The sequence below is a fragment of the Notolabrus celidotus genome, chromosome 4 (genome assembly GCF_009762535.1).
Source record: "Notolabrus celidotus isolate fNotCel1 chromosome 4, fNotCel1.pri, whole genome shotgun sequence".
In the NCBI taxonomy this organism is placed as follows: Eukaryota; Metazoa; Chordata; class Actinopteri; order Labriformes; family Labridae; genus Notolabrus; species Notolabrus celidotus.
Genome location: NC_048275.1, coordinates 2,691,722 through 2,704,105, shown reverse-complemented (window position 1 = coordinate 2,704,105; position 12,384 = coordinate 2,691,722). Strand labels below are relative to the sequence as shown.

Below are 12,384 nucleotides of genomic sequence, written 5' to 3'. Positions count from 1 at the left end.
CCCTGACTGAGGGGAGAGGGAGGTCTGGGAACGCTGCCTTCACGCGACACCATGCAAGATAAGCAGATACAAATTATGGATGTGATTGCACAGCAGCATTTTTAAAGATTTTAGGAAGTTTTTGCATCAACTAAACATGACTTTGCATTTATTATCACACTACTTTTCATTGTGGATCAATTCTAAGACTACAAGCTCAGTCCATCATGAGGTTTTTACTTCAATTAATTAACACTCTGCATTAAATAGAGCCATATAATCACACTGCTTTCCTAAAATGTGGATTTAATGGTGTCTTAAGACAATTTAATATTTTTGTTAGGCTGTTTGTAAACTGCTCATTATTGACTGTGTGATTTTAAAGCAGATAAAAAGCTTTTGAAGCTTTTATATTCTCAAATAAAATAATGTTGTTATTGGACAGACGTTTGAATTAGAGGTTATTTTGTGTTTTTGCAAGATTTGATTTTAGTGATGGTGTAATGATACCCTGACTGAGGGGAGAGGGAGGTCTGGGAACGCTGCCTTCACGCGACACCATGCAAGATAAGCAGATACAAAATTATGGATGTGATTGCACAGCAGCATTTTTAAAGATTTTAGGAAGTTTTTGCATCAACTAAACATGACTTTGCATTTATTATCACACTACTTTTCATTGTGGATCAATTCTAAGACTGCAAGCTCAGTCCATCATGAGGTTTTTACTTCAATGAATTAAGATTCTGCATAAAATAGAGCCATATAATCACACTGCTTTCCTAAAAATGTGGATTTAATGGTGTCATAAGACAATTTAATATTTTTGTTAGGCTGTTTGTAAACTGCTCATTATTGACTGTGTGATTTTAAAGCAGATAAAAAGCTTTTGAAGCTTTATATTCTCAAAAAAAATAATGTTGTTATTGGACAGACGTTTAAATTAGAGGTTATTTTGTGTTTTTGCAAGATTTGATTTTAGTGATGGTGTAATGATACCCTGACTGAGGGGAGAGGGAGGTCTGGGAACGCTGTCTTCACGCAACACAACGCAAGATAAGTGGATACAAAATTATGGATGTGATTGCACAGTAGCATTTTTAAAGATTTTAGGAAGTTTTTGCAACAACTAAACATGACATTGCATTTATTATCACACTACTTTTCATTGTGGATCAATTTTAAGACTGCAAGCTCAGTCCATCGTGAGGTTTTTACTTCAATTAAAAAACATTCTGCATAAAAAAGGACACAAAGAGCTGAAAGATGGTGTTATTTATGACTGTGATTAATAATAATTGGTATTTTGGATCATATAATCACACTGCTTTCCTAAAAATGTGGATTTAATGGTGTCTTAAGACAATTTAATATTTTTGTTAGTCAATAATGAGCAGTTTACAAACAGCCTATGTGACTGTAAAGCAGCTAAAACATCAAATTTTATTTTATTTGTATCCAACAGACGTTTAAATTAGAGGTTATTTGGTGTTTTTGCAGGATTTGATTAAGGTGATGAGGTAATGATACCCTGACTGAGTGTCATGGAGATTAATTTGGGTGAATGGCTTCAAAATAAAACAAGCAGTCGAAGAGAAACTCACTTTGGTGCTTTAAGAGGACTTGGCATCGTGTTCTTTGACACATTAAAGATGCAAAGTGTGATTTTTAACAGCACAGCAATGATATCCTCTTATTCAGGGACACAGAGGTTAGTCTGGGGAGAGCTGTTTGATGTTTTCTGAGTTTAAAAATGAAGATGAATCTGTCATATTGAAGGTTTTTATCTATCTAAAGATTTAAACTTGGAAATCTGCAACAGAATCAGCTGTTGGTTAAATTGATGTTGCTCTGCAGGTTGCCACTTTTCAAATCAGCATTTATACATGAAAGTTATCCCTCCTTCGCCCTCTTTAAGGTGATGAATATGCAATAAAAATAACCAAATATCCTCATTTAAAAGGTTCCATGATGTCGCCTTGTTCTGGAATAAAACAGGATTTAACTGGAAATCAACAAACAATATTTATCTTATATTATTGCTATGGATTTTTGAGGATTTTTCCATACTCAAAGTAAGAAAGAGCAAAGTTATTTTTGTCCACTTTTATTCTGTAATATGACCAATATTTTCATATTCAAGTGTGTATGAAAAAAAGTCACTGGTTTCTTAAAAAGCTAAATACAATAAGCATTGGATCAAGGCACATACAAGACTGGCCAAAGGGCATACAATGCACTTTGGTTTTCAATTGTTAAGAACAGTTAACTTCAAATTGTGGAAACATAAAAGTGTGTTCATTTGGAAAATAATACAAAATAATACTCATAACAAGGAGTCGCTCGCTCGCTCGCTGCCACTGTGGGACGTCTAATGAGAGCCAACGTGTCGCGTCTTTAGGGCCTGCTGACTACATGACGTATGGTACATGGTACTAAAGAATGCCGCCATTGTCGTCGGGCCATTGTTGGCTTGTACAAATAGAGATAGTGGGGGGTCCTCTGTGTCAGCCTGTCCAGTCTACTTGTTCTGAGGAGCTCCTTTTTAAGGTCGGTGTGCTTTATCTGCCCTGTGCTGTGGCCTACAATCCTATCAGAAACACGGCGGCCCTGCGCGGGTCGCCCATCGCTGTGTTTCTTCTTTTTGCAAACAGGAAAAAGAAAAGAAAAATCACACACTGAACAAAGCAGAGAAATAAAGCATGGCACCTCATTTTTACTCACTCATAATCGATACCCGGTGAATACTAGAGCGATACTCTTGGTCCGAAGTACGTGGAGACAGCTACTGACTGCTCGAGGGCAACATGCCTGCTTTTGCGAATTAGTTGAAGAGAGCTGTGCCGTAGTTTACTTCATGTCATTTTTTTGCCTTTTTGTTTTTCAGACAGCCACAAAGTTAAAAGAATGACCTGTGCTTATACTACAAGGTTTTCTAAGGTCTGATTGTTCAACACAGCAATGAAAACCCACTTTCACAGTTGACAAGTCATCATATCTCAGTGTAACACAGAGTTTCTTTTAGTTGGTCGATAACCTTAAGCAAAGGAAATACAGTACAAATTACTACAAATCCCTAAAATATAGAATTGCAGTTAGTCACAATACCCACTGATGGATCAGTGATGGCCTGCAACTGGAACGTTCTCCGTCTTCATAAAATGTCCTTAAATATAAATTATATGGCAAATGTACAGAACATTGCTTCCTTAGTCTTATAGATCCAGTGTTTTGTAAAAGTCTTGCCACTCTGTTTGAGTCGCACGCTCTTCACGAATGGCCATGCGCAATATCATGAATGGGAATGATCTGAATCTGGTATTCCACTGTCTCTGTAGCTCCTGTTGTTAATATTGTTCTCACTGTGTGGGCTTTTGTATAAACTCAGGCCATTGGGTGGGAAAATTGTGTGTATGACAAACTCCTCCTTGGACACCGGCAGGTGGTTTATAGGAATCATTTGAAAAGAAGTCTCTCGTATTTCTAGGATGGAGGTGTCCTTCTTAGTGCCGGCTTCAGCGTAGTCGTCCTTTCTCCGGCGGCCCTTGTTGTAGGTGCAGTTCCTGGAAAAAAGGGAACCGTTCCTGTGGACATACCAGCACACCAGTGCCAACATGATTATTGCCAAAAGAGCCACGGCCCCTCCGATAATAGCAGCCAAAGGCAGACTGGAATTTTTGTAAGGCTCTTTCTCCTGCTCTCTGTTCAACGTCGTGGTCGGGTTGTACGACTTGTGAGAACCAGTCTCTGTCTCTATGCAAACCGGGGTCTCGTCTGACAGGTAAATGTTGCTGGTCTCCATTGGAACCATGCATATCCTATAGGAAGACTCTGGCTCCAGCGCGGTGAGCAGGTACTCCCTCCTCTCGCCCTGCACGATGGTCTCGGTGATGGAGCCGAAGGCAGGGCTGTGACCCAGCTTCAGCCAGCTGAGCCGGAGGGCCGTCATCGGCTGTGACACTCTCCATGATATGTGTATAGCTTCGGCGCTGCTCGACTTCACACTGATGGTGATGATCTTTCTGCCTGAAGACATGGTGGTGGTGCTGTGGTAATTCCGACCGAAGTCAGGCGCTTTAACGACGGGTCTCTTAGTCACAAACGAGGGCCACTGAGGCTGCGAGGGCCGCAGCGTGTTGGAGACCGTGCTGGTCTCGTACGTGGAGATGAGCTCCGTGTCTGAGCAGTCAAACATGTCCGTGGTGAGGTCTTTAATCGCCATGCCTTTGACCTTATCGGGACCCTGGCACATGAAGCCGCGCACATTCACTTTGGTGGGGAGTGACCGCAGCCAGTCACGCACCCATTTCATACGGCACGTGCACTGCCAGGGGTTGCTTCGCAGGAGGAGCTGTGTGAGATTATCCAGATCTTCAAACACACCCTGAGGGAGGGTGCTCAGGTTGTTGCCGGACAGGTCCAGGCGGTACAGCTGCCTCAGGAAGGCAAAAGCTCCGGGGGGAACCCGATTAATGTGATTATCTTGTAGCTGCAGCTTCTCCAAACTGGTGCCTGGCAAGTTGGCCGGCGGTGATGTCAGGGAGTTTCTCATCAGCGAGAGCTCGGTCAGGTTGATCAGGTTGATGAAAGCCATCTCCCCAATCCCACGGTTGTTGAGCAGGTTGCCGTCCAGGATCAGCCTCTTCAGGTTAATGAGATCTTGCAGCGACTGCTCTGAGATGGAGGAGATGCGGTTGTCATCAAAGCGCAGCTCCTCGATGCTCATGGGGAGGCCTGAAGGGATGGTGCTGAGGTGGTTTCTGGAGAGAAAGAGCAGTCTGAGGTGGGTACTGTCCCTGAAGGCGCCCTCCTCGATGCTGACAGCTGATACAGAGTTATCGTCCAGGTGCAGCTCTTCGATGTAGGGGATTTGAGCTAAAGAGGTGTGGGTAATCATCCGGACGTTGTTCTCCTGCAGGTGGAGCTCTTTCAGCCCCAGTGGAAGGTTAGTGGGGAACTCATCCAGGTTGTTGCAGTACAGATAAATCTTCTCCACGTTCACCAGCCTGCGGAGCTCCGTGGGGATGCCGGAGCTCTTGATGCGATTGTTTTGCAGGAAGAGAACTGTGGCGTCTAAGGGTAAGCCAGTAGGGATGGAAGTCAGGCCACGGTCGTTACAGTAGATGAAGGTCCCGTCGCAGCGGCAGGCCGAGGGACACGAGGCAGAGGTCACCAGGGGGTTAGCGAGACCCAGCAGCAGCCCGATCCTGATGAGGAAGAGGATAAAGGCCTCGCACGGACGCACCATCTTGAAGCTGTGTTGCCTGGCAGTCTAATCACTCAAGAGTCCCTGGGGAGAAGACAAAAGGGTACATTTAATGCACAGAGCCCGAACAGGAGAGCCAAATTCCTCATCATTGCTGTGTTTTTGAAATGCTGCCGGCTGCACTTTCTAGATTAAACAACTGCTGAAAGAATCAGATTCACTCCTCCTATTAGGCTGATATGAATTGATCATTGGGGTTTCTGGACAGCAGGAAGTGACACTTTGTTTGTGCACGGATTTATTTTGCAGCATCAATGAGATAAAAATACTTTTAGAGCTCTTATTTATAACAAATGTTCCAGCCTGCGAGCTCCTCTGAATAAAATCTCTGTGCCTCGGCTTTTCGGGCCCTACTTGTGAAACGTAATAGCATTCCTGAGTTGTTTTACACGTTTCTGTATCTAAAGGCTGCCTTTCATCGCTACAGACCACGAGAGGGAACAGAGTCTGGCTTTGTTGGTGCACTGTTGTGAAACCGACGTACTCTTAAGGCCTGTTAGATCTTCCATGCCGTCTCCCGGTCTGATTCTGGGGTTTAACAAGCTCCTGAAAACAGCGGCATGCATGTAAAGAAATCTCACAGAAGAGAAGCTGCCAACTTGCTCTCTTTTTATCCTCCTCACTATCAATTTGTAGTTACCTTTTAATTAGGCTAATACTGATTTATTGCTCTAATTATGCATTCCGGCCTTGACCTCCCTTCCTGCTTGTCTCATTAGAAACTGTGGTCTGGTCAGTGGAGTGGAAAGAAGCAGAGCCATCTGTATTTGTCATACCTGATTTAAACGATGCGGTAAATCCTTTCCAGCCACCAAAAATCCAATCAAGCTCTCCTCTTGGATTCGCTCTTATCCTCTCTGAAAGGGAAAGTTTGTCCGAGGGGTTTCTGGTGATATCCTGCCCAGGTCAGTGTTTGCTGAGCTGCTCCTTGTTTGGACGATGACCTCCTCTGTGTTGTCAGAGGCTCATGCTTTCAATGCCTTTACCATGGCAGATAAGCCTGTAGAAAAAGCATCCCCTCTCTCACACAAAAGCGTGCGCTCTCAGGTGATATTAAAAATCCTAATGGGTGTTGGAATTGTCGAGCTCAACAGCCATAACTGCAAATTAGATTTTTGTTGTGTTGTATAGTGATCCGTGCGTAGGACGGGCTGAGCTTCCGCAAAGGCTCCTTTCCACAATCAGGCCCGGCAGGCATGATGAGTTGACACAAAGCTGGTCTGAGCCATGCCAATCCCTCCGCGCCACAGGCTCAATCCAGGCCTGTTCACTTCTGTACTCCAGGGTCTTCAGGTAACCCAGAATCCTCTGCGCTCCCTTGTCAAGCCTGTAAACACATTAATCCACTGATCTGGTCCAGAAAACCAAAGTTCGCCTCTCCTCTAAAGAGCCAAACAGGGAGAGGTGGATGTCCTTCTGCGTCCGGCCTTCTTCATGCATCTGCAGCTGGAGTCATGCTGTGCCGTCCTCACACCTGAGCTGGTCAGCTGAAAGAGAAAAAGAAGCAAAGGGACGTTTAGTGCTTTTACTAAAACAACAACAACAAAGTGCTGCAGACGAATATTCAGCTTTTGGTTTCCGCAGTAAATCCATTACGGGGTGTTTTATTCCAGCGCCCCTCCTCCTGTCATCGATTTCAGCCTTTCAAACTAAAAGTCATCTAAATGTTGATTGTGCTGAAATCTATTTAAATCCAAGAATGTGTTTGATTCTGCACCCTGACCCCCCTCACATTGTGATTGCTTATCTAGAAACACCCTTTCTCCTCGCCTCTGATTTAGCCCGATGACCTTTAGCAACCCGGGCACTTTCGACAGACCGCATTTCTTTCAGGAAGAGGAATGCATACGAAAGACAACAGTGATCTAGACCCTGACACAATGGCAGAGGGTGGAGCCCCCCCCCCCCCTGTGCAGGTCTAAATCCGGCTCTCTGCTCTGCTTCTGGCGTTTTGTGAGAAAAGTAGAAGAAATCAGATTCAGGGAGAGTTAGATTAGAGAGAGAATTTCCTCCTTTTAGTTTGAAGCACTTATTTAAATGTGGTGTCTCCTGTCAGCTCCTCTGTGTGACCTCTCACCCCCGCCTGTCTCTCTTCACTCTCTTTCTGTTTGTAAAAATAGAATCTCCCCTCCCTCAGAAAACTTCCTCTTTCAACACAATACCCCCGTGTCCTCGCTCAGACCCGACCACGAGACCACGAGACCACGTGACCACGCGTCGCTGTAAAACACGTAAAGGTAAATTAGGAACAAGAGGCCCCGGCTATTTAACAGTTGTAGCTCCATGACAAGGAGAAGATTAGGGAACTGAGAGGCTTGTAACTTGATTACAACTCCTGAGATGCTGTCTAATAATAACGCCCCCCCCCCCCTCCCCTTCCTTCTGCTCCATCCAAACACGGCCCCTCGGTTCAGTATTACATTAGCAGTAGATTAGAGTCCCGGGAAAAAGCACCAGATGTGACCTCTGCTAACTTCTGGAGTAAAGGAGTCTGACGAGGGAGAGGGAGAGAGAGATGAAATTCAGTAATGGAGTTTGGGTGATAAAGGGATATGTGCAGTCTTTCTGTTGGAATGAACTTTTAATGCAGCACTTAGTCAAGCTTTTTCTCCTCTGAATAGCTCCTTTCACCTCATTTTCCAAACTTCTCCATCCTCTGAGTTTTGTTAAGTGTGTAGTCTTCATTTGATTGGAATCCCTCCATTCTGAGCGTTACATAAAAGAAAGTAATAGTCTGCGTTTGGGTCTTATCAAGAGGACCCAGAGACCTCTCAGCACTTGGAATAATAGCTTTTAAGGGTCGTGGGACAGAATGATTGTCGGCATAAATATCTCCACGGGTGATATGGCGGAAAGATTCCTGCTTAGTGTGCTTTTCTTTCACCACCATGGATCTGTTATCTGCTGATTGAACACAATGTGACTCAGGACACGTGGTCGTTCATGTAAATATCACAGAAGAGAGGAGAACATGTCGCGTTGAAGGCCTCTGTTTGATTCCCTGTGCTGCTGTGAAACAGTTGCTTCACGCTAACAGGGGGGAGCAAAGTCAGGCCTCTTTTTTTTTTTCCACGCTCATCGGATTTCAGGAGAGTGGCCCCTCTCTATTGTTCGCTACAAGCAGCCTGGAGAGGCGGTTTTTATTTTGTGCAGGGAATATATAAACATCCCCCAAATGCACAAAGTCCACGCTTTGTTTTTTAATAACAGAAGTATATGCACCCCTATAGGCACACACACACACACACACACACACACGCCGTCTTCCCTGTGCATACAATCATTCTAAGAGCAGCACAGGCCGAGTTCAACATTTTTAGTGATGGATGCTTCTCTCCATCGTTCTAATAAGCTCTGCAGGCCGACAGGGGGATTTCTCCAGCAGTCAAAGTGGCTTCTGCTTCATTTAATCTGAACTGGCAAAGTTAAATTGAGCATCCTGGTGAAATTGTGTGCGTGTGTTCAGCCAGTTACCTTTCAGTGGAGAGCGTGGGAGGCTTCGCACAAAGCTTGGACACCGATAGCTATTGTGAGCTCAACACGCATAAATGCACATTAGCCTGCTCTAACAGAGCCCGGGAACTACGTGCCCCCGAGTCATCCGCCGCACAAGAAAGGCTGTGCAGAAAACTCCAATAGAAACAATTTCATGCCTGTCAGAAGTATTGCGGATTATAATGACTTTGAGTTCAGTAAAACACAGAGTGATTCTACACAGGCTGCAGAGAGGACGGAGAGCAGCAGCAGGAGTAGTAATGGCTGGCTGTTAAATTATTCATGAGCCCTGAAATTAATTTTTGAACCACAGTCGAGCTCTCCATGGGGAAATCAATGTTGTTTGTATCTGCTGTTGATTATTCATCCTAATTCATAATATAGTTTTGAGTTATGATTGATTGCACACAATATTAGTAATATTTTTAGATTCCACGTCTCTTTCTGCAGCATTTTTAAAAACAAGAGTAGGATTCATCCCCTGCTCCTCATGGAGGTGAGCTTTTCCCTGATTTCTGACCGCCGTGTCACCTTGTGTCTGACACTGATTTACATATCTGTAAGTTGTGTGCCAGCGGCCTGCTGTGCTGCAGAGACACAAAGGGAAACATTCGTCGGTCGCATCTGAGTTCACAGAGACTAAATCATGCTTCAGTCGAGCAGAACATACGCAAAAATCTGTGATGGCTTCCCAGATTTGCTCTGCGGCCTCCTGGCGCTGTCTTTAGACCGGCTGAACAGATGATCCGTTAGCCGGCCCATTAAGAGAGGGAGAGAGAGAGAGAGAGAGGGAGGAGAGAGGGCCTGCATGGGACAGACGGGGGTCTCTCTTTTGTAACAGCCTGAAAGGAGAGATCTGTAGCAGCTGCAGTGGTTTTTCCCCACATGGGGGTGGTAGGCACTGCAAGATGAAATGTCTGTGTGTGACAAGCAAACACCAAAACACTGAATCCTCATGTTAAGCTGCACACAGGAGCCTGTCTCTGCTGTAACCACACACAGACGTGTTAACCTTCTGGTTCTGGTTCTGCAGTATTCATGCTTTGCAGACGTTCTGCCTCTTTTTTAAGGAGACGATATTATTTGTCTCTGAAACTTGGTGTTGAAAAAGAAGCAGCTCAGGGGGGTTAAATAAATTATGAAAAGAACTGAATTAGGCCTCCTCGGAGTGCTGAATCTGAATCTGAAGTGTGCCTCGTTTGCTCTGGAAGTCTTATTCTTGCCTCTGATGCCTCCCCTCCTCCTGCAGCAGACACCCTGTCTGTAGTGACCTGGTTAGTTGTTAATCTGCGATGTGAATTCCCTCTGAAAGATACTGACTGGGGATTTCAGCCTCAGGCAGTCATCAGTGAAGACAACTGGGTCTGTCCTCATGTCTACCATGTTTAACAGGCTATTTATTCCTTTGTCTCTCAAACACACTGCATGACAAAGAGCTGCCATCACACTGGAGTCAAGTTTGTGTTCGCTGTTAGTCGTTTTAGGCTATCAATCATGCTTCAAAGAGCATGGATGTCCTTATCGCCTGGTGCAGATAAAAGGCTATGTTAAATTGGATTAACACAGAACGCGTCCTGGTGTTGCCAATAAGACTTAAATACAGAGCAGGGGAATTGGAGGCGCCAGCTCTGGTGCTTTCTGATTTAATAGGATGAATATCAGGTTTGTTGATTCATTAGCATCACAGATTGACATCACAGTCTGCTGTAATCTCCAGTCCTGGATGCTTGTTAATAAAAACAGCCGCAGACGGTGCCGCTGGAGACGCATTTAGCGGACTTTCTCCAGCTGCCCCCCTTCATGTCCAGGTCTGGTGCGTTCTGATTTAAAGCTGCTGTGAGGAACTTTTGTTCTGTATCAATTCTGGCGCCCCCCTTGTGGACAAAGTGATACCTCTTATCTCTTGTCCTATACATGCAAAAGTAGTGTTTTCAACAAAAAGCCTCATCCTGTTGTCTTTTAACAGTCAACATTATCAGGCAGTGTGATTCTTTTCCATGAAAACAGTCACAGAAAGGTCTGGTCTGACACCTACCCCCCTCACGGCAGTTTGAGGCATCAAAAATTACAACAGAGAAGGTGTCAGTGTTGCTGCTGATGGACTTGTTTGCTATTGAAGGTCATAAAGAGGCATCAGGATCATTTTCAGTCTGTTTCTCAGCCAGTTCAAAACTCCCTACAGGGCCTTTAAATACAGAGCAGGAGTATTGGAGGCACCAGTTCTGGTGCTTTCTGATTTAATGGGATGAATATCAGGTTTGTTGATTCATTAGCATCCCTGATTGACATCACAGTCTGCTGTAATCTCTATTCCTGAATGCTTGTTAATAAAGCAGCAGCATTCACATACCTCACATTCATACTCTGAGGCTTTGTGAGATCTGCAGCTCCAACATATGATGTGTTTGCACATCCACGCAGTAACTGCACACAGGCTCTGCAGTTAATGCACATTTGAATGGAGCAGCACATGAATAGGAAACTGGTGCGCGTCGTTCCAGACGGTGACGCTGGAGACGCATTTAGTGGACTTTCTCCAGCTGCCCCCCTTCAGGTCCAGGTCTGCGGGATCTGCAGGATCTGAGGGATCCGCAACGCAATTCTCAACCCGCGCGCCGGGGTGTCTTCTCCGGGCTGCGACGCCGAGCCTAAATCACACAGTCTCCTAATCCTGTGAAGTTAGTGTATTCACTGCTGATTATTCCCCTCACTGCTCTAGGAATGATCAAACGCTGGAATAAGGACAGGGGGGAGAGAGATTTCACACGTCTCTGTGTCTCTGTTAAGAGCTTTTCTTTCACATGTTTTCACCAAGGTGCTGAGGATGTGATCGAAAAGCAAATTCAGAGTGTGTGTCGCAACTCGGAATCCATCTCTGCGAGGAGACAGAGAGGAAAAAGGAGAGGGGATGGTTGTGGTCTGAGGCAGAATAAAAAGGGGCGCAGAGGAGGATTCGAAGCAGCAAGTTGCAGACATGACACGAGAGCCGTGGATGATCTGTAGAGGCAGACTTTCTGTGCGTAAAATATCTGGTTTTGCGCATTTGGAGGAAAACGGTTTGGTTATATTCTACAGCTCAGAGCGCGTGAGAGACCATCCAAAAATAAAGCAAAGAGGAAAAAAGAGGGCAACTAATTACAAGCAACTCCACGACTTTGAATTCCTTTTTGCAAGAAGAAGGAAGGTCCCCCCAAAAAAAGAAGGAAAAGATGCATTCCCAACAGGCAGCAAGAACACTTACCTCTGTAATCAACCCAAAAATGTACAGTAACAGGTATCCACTTAATCTGGGGTTCAAAAAAAGGGGGCTCACAAAAATTGATAATCCAATCCAGGATGTGAGGATCCCCCCTAAAAAAAAGCTCCTCTCACTGTGAAGGCTGGAGCTGTCTGGAGTTCCAGCTCTGCTGTGTTTACTGGAGCCTCCACACACACTCACATACACATCTGTAGGCTGTGCAGGGAAATAGGTGCACGGGTAGAGCTCAATACTAATGTGGAGTTGTGTTTGCCTCTAGATTCAGTAGAGCACTGATGTCATCTGGAGGAGGAGCCTCTCTCTCTCTCTCCCCTCTCTCTCTCCTCCCCTCTCTCTCTTTGTGTGTGTGTGTGTGTGTGTTTGGTTGATGCACAGGGAAGATGCA

At 45.0% G+C, this 12,384-nt stretch overlaps 2 protein-coding genes across 2 annotated transcripts in view; one reads left to right on the top strand and one right to left on the bottom strand.

The window, feature by feature from the left end:
- The window catches only part of macrod2 (mono-ADP ribosylhydrolase 2), a 420,924-nt gene that overhangs the window by 161,432 nt on the left and 247,108 nt on the right, over window positions 1-12,384 (top strand). The gene's annotated exons all lie outside the window — the stretch shown is intronic.
- On the bottom strand, window positions 2,071-12,322 carry flrt3 (fibronectin leucine rich transmembrane 3). The gene is made up of 3 exons (XM_034682538.1): window positions 11,982-12,322; window positions 6,022-6,732; window positions 2,071-5,269 (listed from the first exon to the last, which is right to left on the bottom strand). Exon 3 carries the CDS (start codon window positions 5,225-5,227, stop codon window positions 3,272-3,274), a length of 1,956 nt encoding a protein of 651 aa, XP_034538429.1. The 5' UTR covers window positions 5,228-5,269; window positions 6,022-6,732; window positions 11,982-12,322; the 3' UTR covers window positions 2,071-3,271.